General features: G+C 40.5%; 1 protein-coding gene across 8 annotated transcripts in view; it reads left to right on the plus strand.

Annotated features, from left to right (window-relative positions):
- The window catches only part of FOXP1 (forkhead box P1), a 563,431-nt gene that overhangs the window by 495,745 nt on the left and 45,224 nt on the right, over window positions 1–22,462 (plus strand). For all 8 annotated transcript variants that reach the window (XM_087866857.1, XM_045808086.2, XM_087866856.1 and 5 more), the window contains one exon: window positions 13,926–14,030. In XM_087866857.1, coding sequence (XP_087722983.1) covers window positions 13,926–14,030 — 105 coding nt within the window. The remainder of the gene's footprint in view (window positions 1–13,925; window positions 14,031–22,462) is intronic.

The following is a 22,462-nucleotide window of genomic DNA, read 5'->3' on the forward strand; positions in this document are numbered from 1 at the left end:
GGCTTATAGAAAGTCAGTTTAAAGATACACACGCAATCTCTTCTGGGTGGTTGTTCGTGGATTAACTCAATTCTACGAATACATGCCTGTACGAGAATGCTTCTATAAATTCTGTGGCTTTTGTTGTCCTTTTTTTCTTTTTCTTTAATGCATTTTACGTTGTGAAGACAGTTTTCATTGTACAGTTTGGATGTTCGGGCTAGTGGTTTTGGTTTTTAGGTCTTAAAATGAAAAAAGGGGAAAAGGGAAAGAAAATGATTATCAGACTCAGAAATCTCAGAGTAAAACATTCCCTGGAGGTGTTAGAACTGAAAAGGGAGAACCAAGGAAACCGAGATTTCCCAGCGAGTAAGGTGAAAATAGGACTGCTTTAAAAGGCACTTTGGGAAATTTACCAGAAGGCAGAGCCTTCTCCATTTATGTACCTAAATGTTGTTCCACTTTTGTATAACTATTTGTATTCTTGTTTGGTAAACAAACAGACCCCATAGCAACTGTAGCTGATGATATTTATACTACCTGTAAGACTTCCCTAAACAAACAGACGTACTTTTATGACCTTCAAATTTCATTCCTTTTATAGTCTTCAAGGAGATCAGACTAATGGCAGATTGACCCCTTCCTTCCTTCCTTCCTTCCTTCCTCCCTCCCTCCCTCCCTCCCTCCCTTCTTCCTTTTTTCCCTTCCCTTCTTCCCTCCTTTCTTTTTTGATACTTTGAAGTCTGTCTTTGAAGGATCTCTTCTTTGTGTATATTTTACATCTTGGCTGTAAATATTGAGTTTGAAGGTATATTATGACAGAAGGAAAGAAAACCTAAAGTGTTTGTGTAAATGATGTGGTATTTGCTTTCAAGAGGGGCCTTTGAGTCATCTGGTGGAATTTTAGGTTATACATCCAAAAGGCTAAAACGCCACTGAAAGTATTACTATAGACCTTAGAATTGGACAGACATCGATGGTTATGTCTCTACCTTTTATATCTGAACTGTTGATGGAAACATTCTTGTACGTATGAGCCCCGGTATTCAACTTCCATTTTTCCGCATGAGTCATATTTACGACAAGAAGAAGATCTCGTGTTAAAGATCAGTGTAAGAAATAAATGGCAGTTTACTTTAATTAGAAAAAAAAATGACACCCAGAGCTGGAATAATCCAGTGGTGTTTGAATAAATTAGAAGATTGTACAGGCAAAAATAAAAAGAAACTTAACAAGGATGAATGGGGAGTTGTCCAGAGTTCAACAAAAATGTGTTTGTGAGCGGGACAGAAGTCACTGGACGGTACTCCCGTGCGTGTGTGCATTCGGCAGAACTTCTCAAACCCCAGCCACGTGCCACGTGTCCTAGGCTCCGGGGCATGCAGCTGTGAGTTTGACAAAGTCTGTCCTCATGGAGCTGACATTACAGTCGATGCAGAACAAACAAATAATTACATAATAAAAAGAAAGAAGTTCTGAACAAAATAATAAAGCAGGGAAGGGAGAAGAGTGAGTCTGGCAAAGCCTCTGTGAGGAAGTGACCTTTGAACAGATGGAAAGAAGTGACAGAACAGCCCTCTAGGCTTAGGTTACAGCAGCAGCAGAGGCCTTGAGTCAGGGGCAGAAAGAACATGTTTTGCTGGACCACGGCCCATACCTCATTTAGTGTGGGGGTGGCTGTGTTGTTCAGTGGTGATAGGTGTGGACTCTGGAGCCGGACCGCCTGCATTCCAATGCAGGCTGCCCACTGAAGTGACTTAATGTTGGTGTGCTCAGTTGTCCATCTGTGAAATGGGCATGATCCCAGACTCTGGCACATAGGGGGTGCTCAGTAAATAGTAACGAGTGCTGTTCATTATTGTCGAAGTCGTTTATTCGTTCAAACCACATTAATCGAGCATTTATTATGTACTAACTATATAGGTTCAGGGGTTTAATAGAGGACTGCAACCTAGTTCTGCCCCTTAAGGAGCTTACTGTCTAATCAGAGAGACATACAGGGAAAGAGACCCTTGCAACACAGTGTAATAAATGCAGTGATACGAATATATACAAAACGTGACACAGCATCTGATTTGTTTAAAATCGGCACTAGTGGAATATCACAGTGTATGTATTTCCACCACCCCCCCCCGCAATGTGCAGCAGGTGAAATTTTTGAATGCAGTGAGCTCCGTGAAGGAACATTCCCTGTTCTTTGCTATCTCCCGATCATCCAGCGTAACCAGCCTCGCATGACAGGTGCAAAATTTCATTGCAGAGACTAGCTGAAATGTGCAGAAGAAGGTGAACTGAGGGACTAGTGAAGATTAAGCCATTGGGAGTAGTTCTATATTTGCTCCCCTTTGGCCGTAGATGCTGTAGGAGCACCTGGTTAGTCTTGTTGATACTTACAGGTGCTCCAAACGCGGGAGGAAAGCTGGGTTTCGCATAAGAGTGCTCCTCAACCGTGAGCACACACATCAGAATCATCTGGAGGACTGGCTAACCTGCAAACTGCCAGACCCCAGTCCCAGTACTTCTGATTCAGTAACTTGGGCTAGGGCCTAAGAAATTGCATCTCCACCAAGTTCCCAGGGGCCATACTTTGAGAACCACTGCTCTCGACCACCCTTACACTGTGGCCTTCTTCCCCTGCTACCATTCAAAGTGACAGAGAAGCGATGTGGAGAAAGAGAAAAATTCTTAAGACTATGATCCAATATGAACTATGTTGTGGAACACAATTTCTTTTATATTTCTTAATATCGGTCTTTAAATCATTTGTAAACATTTGTTTTTCTATTTTTTTTCTTTTATGCCTGAAGATGCTTTTTGTGCATCTTCGGCCATCTGCCTGCTCTCATTCTCTTCCTTGTAGCAGTTGAGCTCCTACTGATACTGTGAGGCCCAAATCAGATATTATAGCATTTTATATCCCAGCCATCTGTTCAGTTCTCTTTCTCTCCCGGTGGAGAATTGGGTACAACTTTGCAGTGAGGAAGAGAACAGCCAGTGGCCTCCGATTGTATTTGGTTATTTACTGTATCGTTATTACAGATATTGAATATGCATCCCTACTCAGTTGGTCTTTAGTCAGTTATATACATGTCTAATGTATTACCTATATTGTAAAAATTAGAGGCTAAGGGTGAGAAAGATACACACATATACACGCGTATATTCTTACAAAAGTCCTATTATCTTAACACATGCATACAGAAACGATAATATTATCTTACCACTCACCCATGGGGCTCCTTAAGAATCCCAGCATACAGACTCTGATCCAGGAACCCAACACGATGCTTATCACAAGCACAGTGTTTACTGTGCAATTAAAGGTAGAGGAGAGTTTAATCTGGTGAGCATTAATGAAGCATCTTGTCCTACAGAGAAGTAACAAGAATTGCATAATGTGCAGGATAGTTCTGAGGCCACATAAATGCAAAAGCCTAGTGGTTCTCAGCCAATTTGTATCCCTACGTCACTTGTCCCCTCATCTCCTGCTTGCGTGTCTGGTTCTCACACTTGACTTACGTGATTCTTCTGGTCCTGGAGTATAATTGTGCTGGCTTCCATAGAGTATTCTGGAGGAAGGCCTAAGAAGAATTAGTATTGAACTTTTATTTATGTTCTTTGGTTTTCTTGGGTACCGTTGGTGCCTCTGACATATGGACATGTTCCACATAGACCTTGTGAGTCACCAGCGCAAGCACACTTGCATTGACATAATAAGAATGCCTGCCTAATGGTGTTAATAATTTTTGGATTAGTGGTCCCTATGTCTGTATTGACACAGTTGCTCGCAGCCACTCTTTGGAAAGCATTCTGTTTTCTCAGCGAGACCCCAGTGTTAATGCCGCCAGTGGTAAACTCTCATAAACTCAGGATAGCCCTTAGCGGCGTCAGAAACAAAAGCTGGGCTTCTGCCTTTTCCTGTTGTTTTTCTTTTCTTTTTTTTTCCTTTTATTTATTCCTTCCCTCGTCGCCATGCACACACAGGCATTCTGCCTTTGTCATCACCTGCTCGCCGTTTGTGATCAGTTGCTCCCAGATTCTCAAGCTCTCATCCTCTGCTCCATTGTCCTGCTGGGCACATACTCCCGGCGTCTGGGAACCAAGATGGCACGTTTTGCCCCGTGGAGCTGAAAAGGGAGATGGGGCGGGCAGATGGGTGATGTGGATGGTGAAGAAGGGAGCTGCCGATCTCACGGCACCCAACCCCAGGTTCTTACCGTTGGTAAAGCAGCGGTTACTAGTCACAGCTGCAGCCTGAAGAAGAGATGCTCCTAGATCCCACGTGATGGCTTTAGGTCCCGGAAGCGCTGGATGCAGCGCACTCTGTGGGTTTGGTCTCAAGTCCAGGAAGACCCCGAGGCTCTCCTTTCCCCATTGAAAATTCAAAGTATGCCTTCAGTGACTTGCCGCTGGATCATTGTTAACTCAGGAAGCTAATCCAGCTAGGGACTGAATCTCCTTGTAGAAAACGTCACACGCTTTTGGTTTCCCAAACCTCAGTCATCTGAGTTTGTGTCCCATGATCGTGAACTTGGCTATACCTACGTATATCATTATGTATATTATTCTAACATATGTATATATATAATATATTAGAATATATATTAATAAATGATATATATTATTTAAATCAAATCATTTTTCAAATTAAAGTCAAATAGGCCTCATCCTGAGAAGTGATACATGTGAAATCAGAGGTTAGAGTTACTACATATGTTTTTACTTAATATAAATTAAAATAAATCTGCCAGTTTTTAAAAAACTCAGCATTCTTGCTCCAACTGACATTCTATGGGCCACCGTTGAGTGTGTGCATGTCTTATATTGAGATATTTTGATCAGATTCCCTCTTTTCGCTGAGGAGTGGGACCTTGGCTGAATATGGTACTATGCCAAGTGGTTGGAGATGCTGTTGCTATTGTATGTTTACCCTGGTTTCCTGGAAAAGCCCAGAACGTACCACTTATCTTCCTAAAAACTTAATTCAAGATCCTCCTTACACATACATCTTGTACTTTCCAGGCTCATGGGGCACCAACCAGACTTAGAGGATGCCTGAGGCGGATGTCGAGTTTGGGCATTCTCTGACAGAATCACTCCCCAAACTTGTGCTCACGTGAAATTGGTGTTAGTTCATAGTAACAGGAAGTGATCTTTTCCCCATGCTAACTTCCTTCACTCTTACCTGTTCTGTTACATTAAATCTTAAAAAGCCTTGCCTATCATTCTTAGGTAACAGGACCAGCCAGCTTTTTTTTTTTTTTTTTTTTATGAGTTTGCAACTATGGCTTGGTGAGGTCGCCCCCTGGGCCACCTCTTTCCCTATTTATCCATCTGTATCTTGTTATTCAACCCACAGTGAGTAGGGCACCCCATGAGCATTCCTTTAATAAAGCATGGTCATTTTTAGGTCAGGTGCAGAACAGGGAACTCTCCAGGCACGTAGTACTCAAGTTGTCGTCCGGGGCCCACCACCATTGGCATCACACACGAGCTTTGCAGACATGCAGTCTTGCACCCCAGCCCAGAGCTATTGAACTAGAACCTGCATGTTGAGAAGACCTGCCAGCGATGTATATCCATAATAGAATTTGAGAGACATTACTCTGAGAAGAGCAGTGGAAGAGGAAGGTTGTGTTTCCATACGCTTGCATACAAATACCATCTTTTAAGCCCGGTCAGCAGTGACTTTGAATCAGTCTCCCACCATGTCCCATTTTTGCCACATCTGCGTGTACCTGTTAACTACTTATTACTTAATATTTTTCTTAAAATTGAGTGACTTAAATAGACTTCATGTAAATGTAACACTGAGAAGTCATGAATCTGATGTCTTGGTCTAGTACACATGAACATGACTTTGTAACTACGAAAGTGGGGCTCTGGGTATATCACACTCACCCCACACACCGCTTTAGTGTGGGCCGTGAACAGAGAGGCTACCTTGTATTTCTTACAGGGTACTCTGTAATGCACGGCGGGGGCGGGGGGGAACGAAACAAAAACAAAAACCCCTGGACCTAAGGAGTCAAAAGCTTTTACTTCAGATGTAAAGTTAGTTAAGGTAGCCTTCACAGCTCAAGTTGCAATATTGAGAGCAGATAATAATAATCTCTATCATTGTTTAAAAGCACAAATCGGACTCTTAATAGACTAATTCACAGTCACTCCAACTGCAAGTTTTACTCATGAATATCAGATCACAGGGGAATGTGAAATCCTCTAATTAAACATGATTTGAAAAGCAGCAGAAAATTGAGATGATGAGCGTTCTGGGGAAGGAGAGTCAAGGATTCACCACATGAGAGAGTGAAAGAGAGAAGTGTGTGTGTGTGCGTTTGCGTGTGTGTTGGTGTGTGTGTTCCAGTTGGTGGAAACTTCATCTTCGCTCACTTTAGGCTGGACTCTGTCATAGGCTCTCCTCAGACACCCTTCTCTTTGTGGTAAGATGATGGAACTGATGGCCAACGTACTTTCGGAAAACTGATGAATAAACAGGATGGCGTATTTCTGTAATGAGTGAAAAGCAAAATGAAGGCAGTATGCTAGAAATGCGACATCTGAGCCGTCTCCCAGCTTTCAGTGGAAAATGAGAAGCCTGCCTGCTTCTTGAAGTGTTTTCAGTGAAAGTTAAAGGAGAAAGGTCATTTTTACAAAGCTATCAGGAAAAAGGATGCCGTGATCACATCCTCATTTCCCCTGTTCCCACATATCATTTGTGCATTTGTCGGCAGGTGTAAGACCTTTTCCTCCCGATACTGCAGTGTAACCCATGAAGAAACTTGACCTGTCATTTTATTTTCTGCAAGAGACTTTGACTTCCAGCTGGTTTGGAGGAGATACACAATAGTAGGAAAGACGTCAGAAGAATCAACTTTAAAATGGAAAATTGTGGTAGAGATTTAAGTCACCATCTCTTTTGCTCCTGTTCGTCTGCATCGCTCTGTATCATAAGGTCCACCGTGACGGAGTTCCAAAGCCAGCGCCCCTTGTCTGGTGTCCATGAAATTGACTTATTGTATATATCAGAAATAGCTCCATTAGTTTGTGAACATTTAATGTAAAATATCTGAAGTCACCGTATCTTCTGACACCACTTCATCACTAGAAATCGAATTCATACTCCTGTCTTTCAACCTGAGAAATCCCTAGTCTAGTACTTAAAGTGTCATTGAAAGCAGGATGCGGTACAAAGTAGAAGGCAGGGAAATAGGATAAGAACTAAAAAGCGATACTAGAGAAGGAGAGAACGTGGGATCCTCTCTGTGGAAGTTGTCATGAGAGAATTCAAGAAGCAGTTTTACAACAGTGGCTTTCTTGCGTGGTTATGATCACAGTTTAGTGTAAGGCACTTTTTATTAGGTAGTCGTGAAACTGTGTCAAGAGAACACCTTTCTGGAAACCTGAGGTATCTGGAGTTGTTGGGGGCTTTGACAAGGAGTGAGCAGTCCCTTGCCACCCAGCCAAAATCACGGGCTGTGACAGATCTGAGAGGGGAAGATTCTGTGATCGACAGTGTTATGGGGTGGGCAGAAGGAAGCACGTGCCCATGGACAGGAAACCCAAGAATTGCAAAGAAGACAGACAAGTTGAGACTTGAGCCGTAGGGAGGCACTGAGGCCGTTTGGCAGAGAACAGGTCTTCACCATTAGTATCCTGGGTGCCTGTCTTAGGGTTAGCCTTCCGTTAAAGTTGGCTGGCTGAATGAAAGGCCGAATGGTGGGGGGAAAAGAGGGGTGACCAATGGGGAAGAGAGGGAGGCAGGACTGCTTCTAAGCAGTCAAAGGCAGTGGGAAGGGGATTAGTTGTGCTTTCGGTGTATTTGTAGGGGGCGGGGAATGGTTTAGAAGGGAAACGCGTCCTGTTTCACAGCGGCCGTAAGGATGCCGTTAGTCCTTATTGGAAGGCACAGACCTCCTTCATTCCTTTAACCAGTAACCACTGAACACCAACTCCTTATTCATCTTGTCAGTAACAAGCTGTGTCATTTTTGCCCACTCCCTATCCATGTGCAGAATCCATGTGCAAAATGTAGCAAAAGTGAATTTTATGTTCAGTTGGTTTTTGACAAAGGGGCCAAGATAATTCACTTAGGATTGAACAAGCTTTTCATCAAATGGTGCTGGGACAACATGCACAATATTGAAGTTGGTCCCCTTCCTCACACCATGTACAAAAATCAGCTCAAAATAAATGTGAGAACTAGCAGTCTCAGAAGAAAATACAGGAATAAATCGTCATTACTTTCGATTAGTCAGTGGGTTATTAGATGTGACATCAGAATCACACGGACCCATAGGAAAAATAGATATATTGGACTTTGTCAAAATTAAAGACTTGTGCTTCAGAGCACACCATCAAGACACTGAAAAGACAGTCCACAAAATGGGAGTATTTGTAAATCATATATCTGATAAGAAACTAACACACAGAATATGTTTTTTAAAAATTCTTGCCGTTCCACGATAAAAAGATAACCCAATTTTTGAAAAGTGGGCAAAGAATTTGGATAGTCATTTCTCTAAAGAAGATCTATAAATGGTCAGTAAGCGCATGAAAAGATACTCAACGTCATTAAACATTAAATAAATACAAATCAGAAACACAAAAAGGTACCACTTTTTACGTCCACCAAGGTGGCTAAAATAAAGGCAAGCAGCCGGTGTTGGCAAGTGTGTGGAGAGATAATAACCCTCTAACAGTCCTGGTCAGAATACAAGGTAGTGCAGCTGCTTTCAAAACTGATCTGGCATTTTCTCAAAGTGTTAACCGTAGACTTCCCACATGGCCTGCAGATTCTCCTCTTAGATGTATATACCCCAAAGCACTGAGAACATAAATTCAGTCGTGTACATGCACGTGCATTCTCCTATCACCACTATTCACAATAGCCAGACTGTGGAAACAGCCCAATTGTCCATCAGTGGATGAATGGTTTTAAAAAAAACGCATTTCTGTACATCCGGTGGAATACTATTCAGCTGTAAAAAAAGAAAAGACGTACTGATACATGCTGTGAGGACGAACCCCCAAAGCGTTATGCTAAGTGGAAGAAGGCAGACACAAAAAAGCACATCTTGTATGATGCTATTTATATGAAATGTCCAGAATAAGCATATGTCTAGAAACAGAAAGAAGACTAGTGGTTGGAAGGAGCTGAAGGTTGGGAAGAGATGGGGAGTGATTGTTAATGGGTAGAAGATTCCTTTTTAGTGTGATGGAAATGTTCTAAAATTATACGTGATGTGGTTACACAGCTCTCAACATATTCAAAACCATTGACTTATACATGTGAAAAGAGTGAATCGTATGGTGTATGAATTTCTCAATAACACTTAAAAAGAAAAACATATTCCACCTTTTTAAGTGATTGGAGAATGACCCAACAGTCTTTCATAACTGCCAGTGGAATAATACACAATTTATAATTTGGGGTTAATTCAGGGGAAGCATGGGGGAGAGAAGCTAGAAACCTGATGTACACAGATATAGACTCTTGTTACAGATGAATCAGGAATTTCGAGAGGAAGAAAACAGAGCACTCTTGGAAAAGGGAAAACACAGAAACTGGGTGAGACTCCAAAGGCAACCATGAGAACTTGGGTCAGGGCACAGTCAAAGCTGAGAGTGCACCTTAAGGAGAAAGGAAAACTGCCTTTAACTTGGCCGGAAATGTCTTGAGGTACAGAATGGTGTCTGTTGACTTCATCTCCTTCGAAAATTATTCTCCTCTTGGTTACACCAGTGTAAATTAACTTTATAAGACTAGTAAGGACACTAGAGAGTAGGGGCAGAAATGAGAAATTGTACTTACTTGCAGCAGGTGAGTTGAATGATTCCAGTTTCAAGCTGTCATTAAGAAATGAACTTGGAAGGAAATAGTGAAGAGTCACCATTGAGGAACCATGGCCATTATATAAAATCTTCTCAGAGGCTAACGTCTGTATTGAAGTTATGGCTCCAGCTGGCATACTTTGACATAAGAAAAATAAATTTCCCTTCTTTTACCTTTTGGCACACCCCAAAAGGCAGTCAGAATATAAATGTCTGTTCCGCTTTTCCAATGACAGAGAAACGCTCCCATTCAGAAGTACAGCTGGTATACCAGACAGCATGACTGAAAGGCCAGAAGCAGGACCCAGCCACACACGCCATGGGCTCTGCTGTGCCGCTCTCTGGGCAAATGGCAGTCTCAATAATGAGTCCTGATAGCACTTGATTTGTGTGTGTGTGTGTGTGTGTGTGTGCCTATATATATGTACACGTTCATACATCTATCTGAAGGAAACTTAAAATTGCACAGCAAAACATTTCTGCAGTGTACAACATAAAAACTTCAAAAGGGATGTTGTGGAAATTCTGTTTCTTCATCATCCCTGACAATTATTATGGTTCCTATATGTTTGTCCAGAGATACTCTATCTGGGCACCACCACTAGCCTATTCCATTTCCTAACCTAGCCAAGCACTTTATTTCAGACAACTGTGTATTTAAAAGTATCCAATTACAGTCACTGGCCACGCAGGTCAGGGCGGCCGGAGCCAGTGGTCCTGCATGCCGAGGTGCATCAAAGCCTTGCTAAAAATGTTTGGATCCCCGTGAAGCCCTGCTTATACCTAAGGTTACCAGAAGATTTGGGTAGGAATGGGGTTGACTGGGCTTCATCTTTTAGGAAATCAGGAGTGCGGATAAAAGAAGTAAAGATTTCAAGCCCTGCACCTGCTCGTGGTCATCACTACCCAGCCTTACTTGGAATACACATCAGGTGGAACGCCAGACTGGCTGTAAATTGCAGCCCGGTCTCTTAGATGGGAATGTCGGACATTCCTCGCTATACACTTGAAGTGCCGTTTCCTTCGGGGCCTGAAGAAATGCACATGTGAGGTGCAAGAAATCAAAGTATTCGATTATATATTAAACATGAAAAACAAGTAACAATAGTGTTTATAGCTTCCATTTTTGTAAACTAGTAATACATTGGAAGAAAAACGTAGTGCAATGAAGTACCAGATGTTAACAGTGTTATCTGGGGTGGGGTGATTAGGTGTGGGATGACGATGGGGTGGCGTGGGGAATGCACTTTCTTCAGTAGCCAGCTCAGAGTTAGTGTTATGTGAACTTACTGAAATAAGAGCATATCTTAATTTCATAATAAGTAAGGTTTGAATGTACAGTTAGGTCTTCAAGAGGTCTTCTGAGTATGTAACTATGTATGTGTGTGCGAGGACTTTGTTTCTCTAGACTTCAGGTGCCCGTGGTTGTCTTTCTAGGCTGTAGTGAACTGTCCTCTGTCCTTACTTTGAAATAAGGATACCAAGTTGATCAAAAAATAAATTCTTAGAGCAGAGTGGTTTTTATTCAAGCCACGGGGCCTTCACAAACAAGTTAACCAAAAAGCAGAGAGATTGGGTGGGGGGGAAAGGGAATGGCAGAGTCCGTGTTCGAGCGTGTGTATTTTATTTCTAGTCATAAATCCCTCTAGTGAATACATACCATTTTCTTTCATACTTTTCAGAACACTCTCCAGTTAACAACAACAACAACAAAGCACAATAGAATAACCATATGCAGTTTTTAATTAATGGTATTACTTTTACATCCTAACTGGTTGAGGCATTTGGTTTCCAACTTAAAGGATCACACAAAGTATGTATAATGGCTAAGAATGTACTCAGCACGTAGCATCTCTGGAGAGCACCTTGGTAGAATATTCATAGTGAATTTTAGAACTTAGTACTCATTAACTGACTCATCCCATTTCCCTGAATGTGTCTTGTAAAATCAGTTACATACTGGAATGTTTAACCTGGTAAATTTTATTTTTAACATTATTCATAAACATATGAAACATGATGGGAATCTCAATGTCCAAAATGGATGGTTAGACAAATTTTGGTATGTAAGTAGGGCCAAGACGGTTTATGATGGGCTGTTAGTTTCAGTCAATAAAGTTTTGAAGACAGTTGATAGCATGAGAAATTATTTAATAACAAAATTATATTAAATATAAAAGGATGATATAAATCTTCACACCTTAATGTGTTAAAAGTGTGTATGATGTATATTTTATATATATAAGCTGAAGTTGGTAAAGAAAACAATTATTTAGGGTTTTTTTTTTTCTTTCTAAGCCATTGGTAGGAATAGTTTTCTTTTTAAATGACTTCCTTCCCTCAGAATAGCTGAGAATTCTAGTCTTTAGGAGGATTCTGTAATTTCAAATATTGTCCATAATTTTTTGAAATTCTGTCTTGGTACCATATCTGTTTTCTCCAGTGTTACTGAGATAGAATTGATAGCATTATATAAGTTGTACAGCATAATGACTTGATTTACTTGATTTATTTGTGTCATGACCATGAACCAAAATAGTTTCACTAGCGTCCACCATCTTATGTAATTCATTTTAGACTTTAAAAAAATCTGAAGATGAACTTGGATTGGCAGTAATTCTTTCCTTTGGTCCAATGGACTTTTGCCCTCTTCACTGCTTAGAGACTCTCCTTTTGTCATTGGGCTTTATAAGTCTCACTACGGAACTACCTCCGTTCACTTGCGTTAGTCTTTTCTCTCATGAGGGACACCTTAATGAGTTAGACTTCTGTAATTTTTTTCTGGTTCCCCGATGTATTTTCTGTTTAAGGCAGAGAAGCTTGTTATTATTTTCAAGTTATATTAAATTTCCAGCATAATTATTTAAAAGCCATAGAGAGACCTATTGATCCTTGATAAGGTGTAGTTCTGTGCACATGTGTGTTTACTCCTACTGCTCTTAATTTAACTGTTCATCATATGCCCACTGTGGATTCATTATGTTGTAAGTCAGGGACAAGTGGCATTTGTGTATGTCTGCTCTGTGAACGTGAATCGATAGATGATATATGAATACACATCCTGGTAGTAATATAAAATAGAAGCCACGCATGTGTGCGTGCGTGCGTGTGTGTGTGTGTGTGTAGTCATGATTGAAGTTCAAAGTCACGGAGAGGCAGTGGAGTCAGTTGCAAAATAGCCCTTTCCTTGAAGGGAATGTGCTTGAGTATGAAACAGAACTCTCTGTGTTAGTTTTACATTTCTATTTGATGGAATCTAAGGTTATGGAAACGACTGTAAAAATAATTTGTCTGAAAGAAGTCTGGATGCAAGAAATCTAATAGAGAAAATATTTGAGAATCTGGTTCATCAGCGAGTGCAACAGATATACTTCCCCAAGCACCACGTGGCGCGGATCAAAGCATCCCATGACTTGGATCCTTGCGGTCGAATCATTATGTATTGATTGGAACCCCACTGGAGGATTAACCCCTCGTGTTCATGCCAAGTTTTTTCTCACTCTTGGTGTCTATAATTTTAGGGGTATAATCTTTCTGCTGTTATTAGTGTCTTTTTTAAAGCTAATCATCGACTTGGATATATTTGTCTTTCTAAATTATTTTATTCTAAATTATTTAATTGCTCTATTCTTTGCTTGATAAAATTAATTTATGAAAAGATCATATAATTATGGGAAAGCAGTTTTTCGGTGGAAGGGAGGAGGAAGATGTATAATATTCTGGGTAGAGAACAGCAAGAGAATCTCAGAATCAAGTACAGATTTTATCGTTTTCATTATGTAGATTAAATGATAAATTCTAGCTTTTTAAAGAATCCTTCACAGTCTGAGTAGAGAGCTTTGCCTCTAACAAAAGCCTGTCAAACACTTTTCATACATGGTGGTTACATTTCTCACATTGGACTATTCAAATTTTGGGATTTAACTCTGGCTTTTAAATAACAATTCGGAATTAATTAGTAAATTCATGGGGAACAAGAAACCCTCGATTCCTCCATGTCCACTTTCAGCCACGTGGGTTCCTCTTGCCTTTTAAGTCTGGTGGGATGGTTCTTGGCAACATATTCATTCTCTTGTCCTTTTGTGTGTGTGTGTGTGTGTTTTTTTTTTCAGTTTGTCCCATGAGGAGCACCCCCATAGCCATCCTCTCTATGGACATGGTGTATGCAAGTGGCCAGGCTGTGAAGCAGTGTGCGAAGATTTCCAATCATTTCTAAAGTAAGAATGATTTTATATTGCTTTTTTCTTTTACATAGCCATCACCTCCCACTGTTCATGCTTTTCCTCATAAAATGCCTTTTTGATGGAGGGTTTCGTACCACCATTTTGAGAATGGACTCTGAATCATAAGGTCTAGCGCATTGTCATCGGAATAGTTACAGCACCTGTGGAGGGTTGATAGCAAAGGGCCAAAGAGGTATAACCAAGGACAGTTTGGATGCTCTTCGGAACAGTCTGCGTTTACCCATTTTCTCAGAATGACAGTGATTAAATAAAAATTCTCCCAGTATTAAATTTGCAGTAATATCGTTTTCACTTTTGTTCCTGTGTCTGCATACTGAATCACTGACCTACTAACTCCGATTGTTTAAAACTGCTGTCAGTGACTGGCCCGTTGTAGCTTGGCGATTGGTCTTCTTTGTTTTTCTGCAAATGACTTCATGAACTTAAGAAATGGGTGCCAAGGAGATTCTGCCACCTTGCTGCTCACCTTTCCATATTGGCCTTAGCTTTCGTTCGGATTCTTGTCCTTATGGGGAGAATGGAGTAACTTTAATATCTGCAGTTGAAGTATGACTGAAACTTGGGCTACTCCCTTTGAATCTGTAACACTGTTAAAGTATCTTTGTAAATAAATGATGCATGAATCTTCTAGTTGAAGCGAAAGGCTTCTGCACCACATCTTACTATTTCCCTTCCCTACAGTTACCTTGTCCTTTAATAAAATTTAGACTACACCACCCTGTGTTGTGGACACCCCCATAAATTTATTGACAATATCTTTGAACCGAATATAATAACACATTATATTTAGTATATTGACCTATCATGCAGTAATCCAACGTACACGCACGTATCACTCCTTTATATCTGGCTTCGTGATGGCTTACAAATTGGGTGTTTGGGGCTCTTTCCTTCGGTCTTTTCTCATTCAAGCCTCTAGAACTAGAAGCCTGTGGATTTAGGTGCAGTTTTCCGGTTTTGTGTGGTCTTTATATTGTTAAAGCAATCTCTATATTTAGCTTTATGGACCTGGATACAAATATTATAAGAGCCTACCGTTAAGGTACATCCAGTGTTACCTGAAAGGAGCGTTGGTGAATATCGTTTTTTAATTAATGAAGCCTGTGAATCTATTTCAGAGCCTCCCAGCTTTAGTATTTTACTTGAAAAGCATGAGGTGGTCATTCGAAACTTAAATTTTTTTTGAAAAGAGATGCCTGAAATGTGTTTTAAATATCAACAATCAAGAGCAGTGATACTTCAGAGTAAGCACAAGCCCTTTACAGTTATGATGATTCAAGTTAGTGTTACTGGGCTTTGTTGTCTTATAAATCACTCATTAAAAATCATTGTTTTGTTATTGCTTAATTGTATTTAGATAATGAGAGAAAAAGACCTCGGCAGAAGCCACTTTCACATTCTGATTTCACCTTCTGCACCGGTGCTAGCTTTGATAACTGTATTGGTGCTAATTTCGCTCATCTGTAGAATGGCTGATAACCATCTGTAAATAAGATTTATTTTCATAAAGTCTCTAGAAATATACAATTACCTTGAACATTCTCAGTGTATCAGTTTTTAGAGTCACAAGGGAAAAGGGCAGTTTTCCAATATGATCCGTTTAAAACATGTTGTTAATTACCAAAGTATTTCCACCCTCATCCTCAAATCAGAAGTCCATTTATTATGTAAACTGACAATTAGATGAGATAGATATGTATATATAGAGAGATAATATATACATTTTATATATAATTTTTATTATATAATATATATTATATGTAATATTATATATATTTTATAGATATAATCTTTTTTTTTCTTTTGTGCCTCCACCATGAGATAGCACAATTTTAAACCACACCTTATACTGAAGAAAAGAATCTAGATCATCAGAATTGGGGCCTAGACTAATTCCTGTTTTTAAAAAGCCCCTTTTAAGGATATTAGGAGCCCAGCTCTTTATAGAAAACCACCTCTCAATTATTTATTGTGGTTTTGCACATGAAATGGCATGTTCTCAGTTCATATTTGCTCAGTGGAATTGGAATGCCCACTATGAACCTGCGACTGTTGCTTGTTTATTTCCTCGGACTTATTTGTCGACTTGTATTTGTTAGAAGACTTTTGTTTGCAAGCTACAGAAACCTGACTTAAATTGGTTTAACCCCTCATCCTTTCCCCCCACTAAAAAAACCCGAAGGGTAGGGAATGATAATTGACTCTTGTTACTGGGAAGCCCATGGCTGGATTCAGATGCTTAGGCAGTGTCAGTGGAGTACTGGTTCGGTGTCTCTTAGCTCAGTTTTCTTTTGCGCTGCCTTCGTTCTTAGGCTCTTTCCAAGTAGAACTAAGGAAGACAGTGCCAAGCCGTCCTATGTGTACTCATCTCACAGTGCGTCTCTTGTCCCGTCGTTCCAGCAACAGTCCTGGGCAGACTCCCATTGACCCAGATTGAGTCACGTGTTCCAGCTTTGAGCAGATCACAGCTATATAGCCAGGCTCGCATCCCATGCCCACCTCCAGAGCAGATAGAGATGTGTTCACCCCCTGTGAACCACATGGGGGCTAGGGAGGAGAGACTTGGTTCCTGAGTGTGAAAAACAAGTAGGTAAATCAGCAAAGGGAGAGGAAATGCTGAAGGAAAAAAAACAAAAACAAAACCTAGAACTCACTGTTCTCCTACTGCTTTCCTCAGTGACACATTGATTGGCCGTATATGACGAATTCAGGATTCTGAGTTTCCTCTCTAGCATGATTTTAGCTCTTGGAAATTCAGAGTTGTCTTCAGGTTTCAGTGTCTTGCTTAATGTAGTGGAAAATAAGTTAGTCTCCTTGCAGATTCACTTCTCCCACATCTGTGTGCAGTCTACAGAGTAATCACATTGGCTTTGATGAAACCAACTTTGCTTTCCATTGAACTGGACTAGAAGAGCTACCGTATTTCGTGTGGGTCAGACAGAAACCACGTGGCCTCTTTGACTCACATCACCGTGGAGTCATTGTTACTGGGAAGTGATGTTTTAAGCATTTCTTCTCTAACTGTGCCAGATTGCAGATTCTGGAAGCACCTCTTTCTTGGGTTCACTCTTCTTTTTCATTATCCCTCTGTGGAGGTGTTTTCTTAACAGGTAGATAACCAGCAGTGCCTGGATTCTCCAAGGCACTCTTACTCGACAAAATGTAGCATTGATCTGACCTTGACTTAGTTGTTGCTTTCTAGTTTTTTTTTTTCCCCACCTATCTTCTGTACCCTGATTTTACACTCCCCTAGTAAGAGTTTATAATCAAACGTCTGTGCTGCAGGGACAGTTCCAAATACTTCACATATGCCGTTGACCCTTGAACAACACCAATTTGTTGCAGAGATCCACTTACGTGCAGATTTTTCCCCCCGATAAATACAGTAGTTTTATAAATATATTTTCTTCCGTTATGTTTTTCTTAGTATTTTCTGTTGTAGGTTACTTGATTGGAATATACTATTTAATACGTACAATATATAAATATGTGTTAACTTTTTTGCTGTTGGTAGGGCTTCCTGTGAAGAGTAGGCTAGTAAGAGTTAAGTTTTGGGGGCATCAAATTTACACACGGGTTTTTGCTGCATGAGGGGGTCGGTGTTCCTAACTTCCATGTTTTTCAGGGGTCAACTGTATAACTCATTTAATCTTCATGCCCCCTTACAGTGATAATATGAAGGTATTACTCTCAACCTACAGATAAGGAAACTGACACAGAGGGGTTAAGTGGTTTTCCGCAGCAGCGTCACACAGCTAATAAGAGGTGGAGTCAAGATCCAAACCCAAGCTGTCTGCCTTTGTAGTGCCTGCTCTTAACTGTTATACAATCCCGCCTGGTTAGAAGCAGTGCAGTTTATTAACTATATGCTTTCAACTTAAGGCAGTAGGTGTAGAAAAAGCTTTGAAGCAAAGGCAGATTGGGTGGTGAAGCCACTTTGTGTTAGTGTGTTCTTTGAGCTAGTTACACAGCATCTCTAAGCATCAATATCCGCCTATGTAATTTGGGATAATAATATCAGTACTCCACCTCTCAGGGTTGTTGGAATGAAGAGGTGCATCGTGTAAAGTGCCTGACCCATACCAGGCACTCCTTAAAAATATATTAGTACTTCTTTTCTCATCTATCTACTTAAGTATATTTTTAAAAGAGGGGTAATTTTAAAAATCCAAACATTTCTGACCATTCTAGGAAAGGTATCGTGACGCCGCAGAGCATTAATCTGTCAGAAGAGACTAATCTTTAGTTTTTTAACCATTAAGTTCTTGTCAAAAGTCCCACACAGTCACATGTGATTGGGGGGAGGGGGGCAAGGAATGGCAAGCTTTTTCTGTAGAGGATCAGACAGTGAATATGCTGGGTTTCAGTCTCTGTCACAACACCTCACCTCCACCATTGTGGCATAAAAGCAGCCATGGGGGGTGCGCCTGGGTGGCTCAGTCGTTAAGCGTCTGCCTTCGGCTCAGGGCGTGATCCCGGAGTCCTGGGATCAAGCCCCGCATCAGGCTCCTCTGCTGGGAGCCTGCTTCTTCCTCTCCCACTCCCCCTGCTTGTGTCCCCTCTCTCACTGGCTGTCTCTCTCTGTCAAATAAATAAGTAAAATCTTTAAAAAAATAAAATAAAATAAAATAAAAATAAATAAAAATTAAAAAAAAAAAAAAAAAGCAGCCATGGGGCTGTGCGTAAGGAATGGGCGGTAAGATTGCTGACCTCTGAGCTAGGGTAAACTTTTTTGGTGTCCTAATGTTCACAGCTGAGAAATCTTTCTGCATGTCGTTGGCCATTGCTATCCTGGGTTATTTTAGTCTAGATTCACAGAGCCCTTAGGTTTATTCATAGTTTAGGGAAACATCCATGCATGCCTTGCCCTGTTACTTCATTCACCAGCCACGGTTTCTGTACTTTGATGGGGTTGGGTTTTTCCACCTGGTTTTTAGGGCTCAGTATGAAAGGGGCAAGTAACTTTGCTCTGTAACTGTTCCCTGACCCTGTTAGGCTCAGGTTCATAAGATGTAACTTTTTAGAGAGGCCAGGATCAGTGATTCAGGATAAAAATCCCACCTGACAATAAAATGCCACTGTTCGCAGAAAGAGAGGTTAAGGGAAGGGAGGGGGAGACTCATGGGTCTAAAAATGAAGCATATTCTTTTTTTCCCTCCTGAGAGCAAAATATCATAACTGTTGGTAAATGAAAACCAGAGATTTGACACTTTTCTGTGATCATTCTGCAGTGTTTGTTCCCAAGGTGAGGTATACCACAGGGCCCTTGATTTCAAAGATAAATACTGTACAAATAACCATCCTGTTGTCTTTCCCCCACAGCCAACAGAGAGGGAAGCTTTATCAGAATCAGCAGATACCCAGTCTGTTGTACGCATTTATTTCCCTGTTTCTTCTCAAAACAAGTTGCAGTTTTCGTGTTGATTTTTTTTTTTAGCCCATCAGCCATGAGTGATCATGTGACTGCCGTATTTGTTAGTGCTAACGGATACCAGCAGGTGCCCCTGCTAACTCTAATGAAATCCTCCAGACCTGCCTTGCTCGGAGTCCTCCGGTAACAGCAAAACAAAAACAAGGCCAATCCGATCCAGATAGGTGAAGCGCCCTGTGTCCTTCCATTCTGATCCCACTTGGACTGGTGGTTTCTTTTCAAACCCGGTTGAAGACACAACCTTTACCAGGGAAAACACAGATTGATAATTCTTCCCTTTTTCTTTTTCAAAAAGGGTTCATACAATTCTCTGACAAGGTGGAGAGTGGATTTGAAGGTTAAATCATGACCACATTTTCCTGTTTCTAACGTAGAATGTAAAATCAGACACAGACCCGTAGTTTCACAAATACCAGGTAGTCTTCTGTGCTTGGGAAGAATATTTCTATTTCCCCCTAGTTTTTCTTCTAGGTGGTCATTTGTGTCACATCTCAGAAGAGTGTAATGTGCGTCCTTGCTTGGTATCCATTTGAAAGGAATTCTTGTTTTTGTTTTGTTTTTATTTTTTGGCTCTTTCTCTTGGAGAAGAGCACCCTGCACAACAATCAAAACAATTCCTTTGCGTGTTGGATGGATGTATATTACTTATTAAAACAAATAAATGTGCTACGTGCTCTAATAGGCTAGGAGAAAAAAAGGTGAAGGAAAATCCCTAGGGGCGGAACTCTGACCCTTTCAAAAAGGTCCACGACTGCAGACAGTCGAGGACATTCCATCGGTCATTTGCTTTTTTAAAAAAAAAAGAATTTTTTTTTTCTGTGAATTTTACTTCTCAAAACTGTGAAGAGTTTTATGTGTAAGAAACTACGAAGTGCGCTCTGTAATGTTTTCACAAGTGTTTTTATCATGGTAACATCTTGTTTACTTTAGTTCCCTGCCTAAAACTACTTGGAACATGTTAAGAAAACATCTCGAGAAAGCCTGCACAAAGAAGCTTTTGTGTAACAGCCACCGTGAGGAGGCAGGGATCACAAAGGTGTTAACTTTCCGCCCCTTAAGCACTTCCACATGAAGTTCCAGCAACGATGTTTGTGGTTTTGGAAAAACAAAGTGTATGTTAAAGAAACCAGGTATATGCTAATACATGTCGAAGGAGGCCGGATATCATAAATTGTTTCAAACCATTTGTGGCTCTCGGTTTGCACGCCTGAATGTTCTGCAGTGAAATTGCCTCCAGTTCGAGCGGAGGAGGCTTGAGCACGTGCGGAGGGAGTAGCCATCTAGAATGTGGGTGTATGCAAATCAAAGTCCAGCCTCACCATTTAAATCTCAAGAATATGGGGATGATGCTGGTCGTCCCCCCCTTCAGGCCCCCCAGGTGACAAGTCTGAGTATCACAAGGTGAGCTCAGGGTTTTGTAGGTATTTGACTTTTGCCCTGATTGTGCATTTTTGACTTGCTTTAGAAAAATTAAAAAGTGGGTGCTACCAGAACACATTTTTTTTCCCCCTTAAAAAGTCTGCCCTTTCACCTTTCTGACATTGTTCGGGAGTTCAGGACCTTTCCAAGTACTCAGAGAGGTCAGAGTGGCCTAAATACCACAGTGCCCTCTAGTGATCTATAGAATATTAGATAGAAAAGTTTAGACCAATTTGCCAAAGATAACAGGCCCATTGCCACCACTTTGCTCAAAAAAAAAAAAAAAAAAAAAAGAAGCAAATAACCTTTGAACCCATTTTTTTTCCCAGCAAACAGCCTTTAGTCAGAAATGTAAATGAAATTTAATTTTTCCTCATAGACTCTGAAAGCATGAGACACATTTTTTAGTGTCTCCTCCTGCAATTAATTCTGCATATAAGCAGTATGTGTATACGGTACCTTGTATCACTATAGATACATTGTCGTGCGTTCTTCTCTTTTAAGAGCCATTAGTTACATACTTCACGTGATCGTTTCCGGCGTGTGATTAGAAGGCATTACTTAAAAGACAGGGATCATCTTTGCACCATACTTTTATTGACACTGTCTCCCACGTTATGGCCATGTCTAAATGGTAAAATTTATTAGAAGCAGCAGTGTCACAAAAGTCTGAGACAGCGATTTTCCTTTCAATAAAAGTAGTTAAAAACCTTTTAGAAAATCCATAATTTTGATTGCTGGTACTTCATAAATGTATAACTGGTACTTTTTAGCTGTCTCTTTAGGGAAAAATGAGTTTTATCACCTGCAGTACCTGGGTTAATGAAATTGTGTGTTGGAATTTCGCCAGGATGAAAGATGAGATCATTCCAAGACACTAATATTGGCAACAGGTCTCATAAAAAGCTCTGACTCTTGAGTGAAGTATCATTAGATTTTTTTTTATTATTATTATTTTATTTAAATTGAGGGATTAAGTTAGTTGTCCTTTTCAAAGTTTCTGTGCTAGTGAGATTCTCACTTTTGGCATCACGTTTGAAACCCAGTGACCTAAAAACCTGTACGGAGCCAAGAGAAACAGAGAAATGTCCATCAGTGCCTAGTAGAAGAATTTCCTTGCTTCAAATTTCAACTGCAGTTCCTGCTGAAGCCTTTACAAATCACGACTCCCAGCTCAAATTTGAAATAATGCTGCCTTTTTCCCCGTGTTCCTCCTGTGTTTGATTGTTTGTGGATATTAGCTGTCCAGGAAATCCCACACTTACAGATATAAATCCAGAATGATCTTGTTTTTCCACAACCAGCCCAGGATGTATTAGGCAGTTACGATGATTTGTTAATTTTTGTGACCTGTATTTATTTTATGTGCGCTGTATACTTTGAGGGTGGAATCAGCTGTTGAAATAGTCTCGTCTCTCACACACAGAAAGGAAGCACTCTACTTTTTCTTTTCTGCTTTGGGTTTTCTTGCTTTATTTTTGGAAGGTTTTTTTAATCTCTTAGTGTCTGTTCCGTATGCGCTTCTTCCATATGGCGATAAACAAGAGCTATATTG

This window comes from Ursus americanus, chromosome 14 (assembly GCF_024610735.1).
Source record: "Ursus americanus isolate L20-20 chromosome 14, mUrsAme1.1.p, whole genome shotgun sequence".
Classification (NCBI taxonomy): Eukaryota; Metazoa; Chordata; class Mammalia; order Carnivora; family Ursidae; genus Ursus; species Ursus americanus.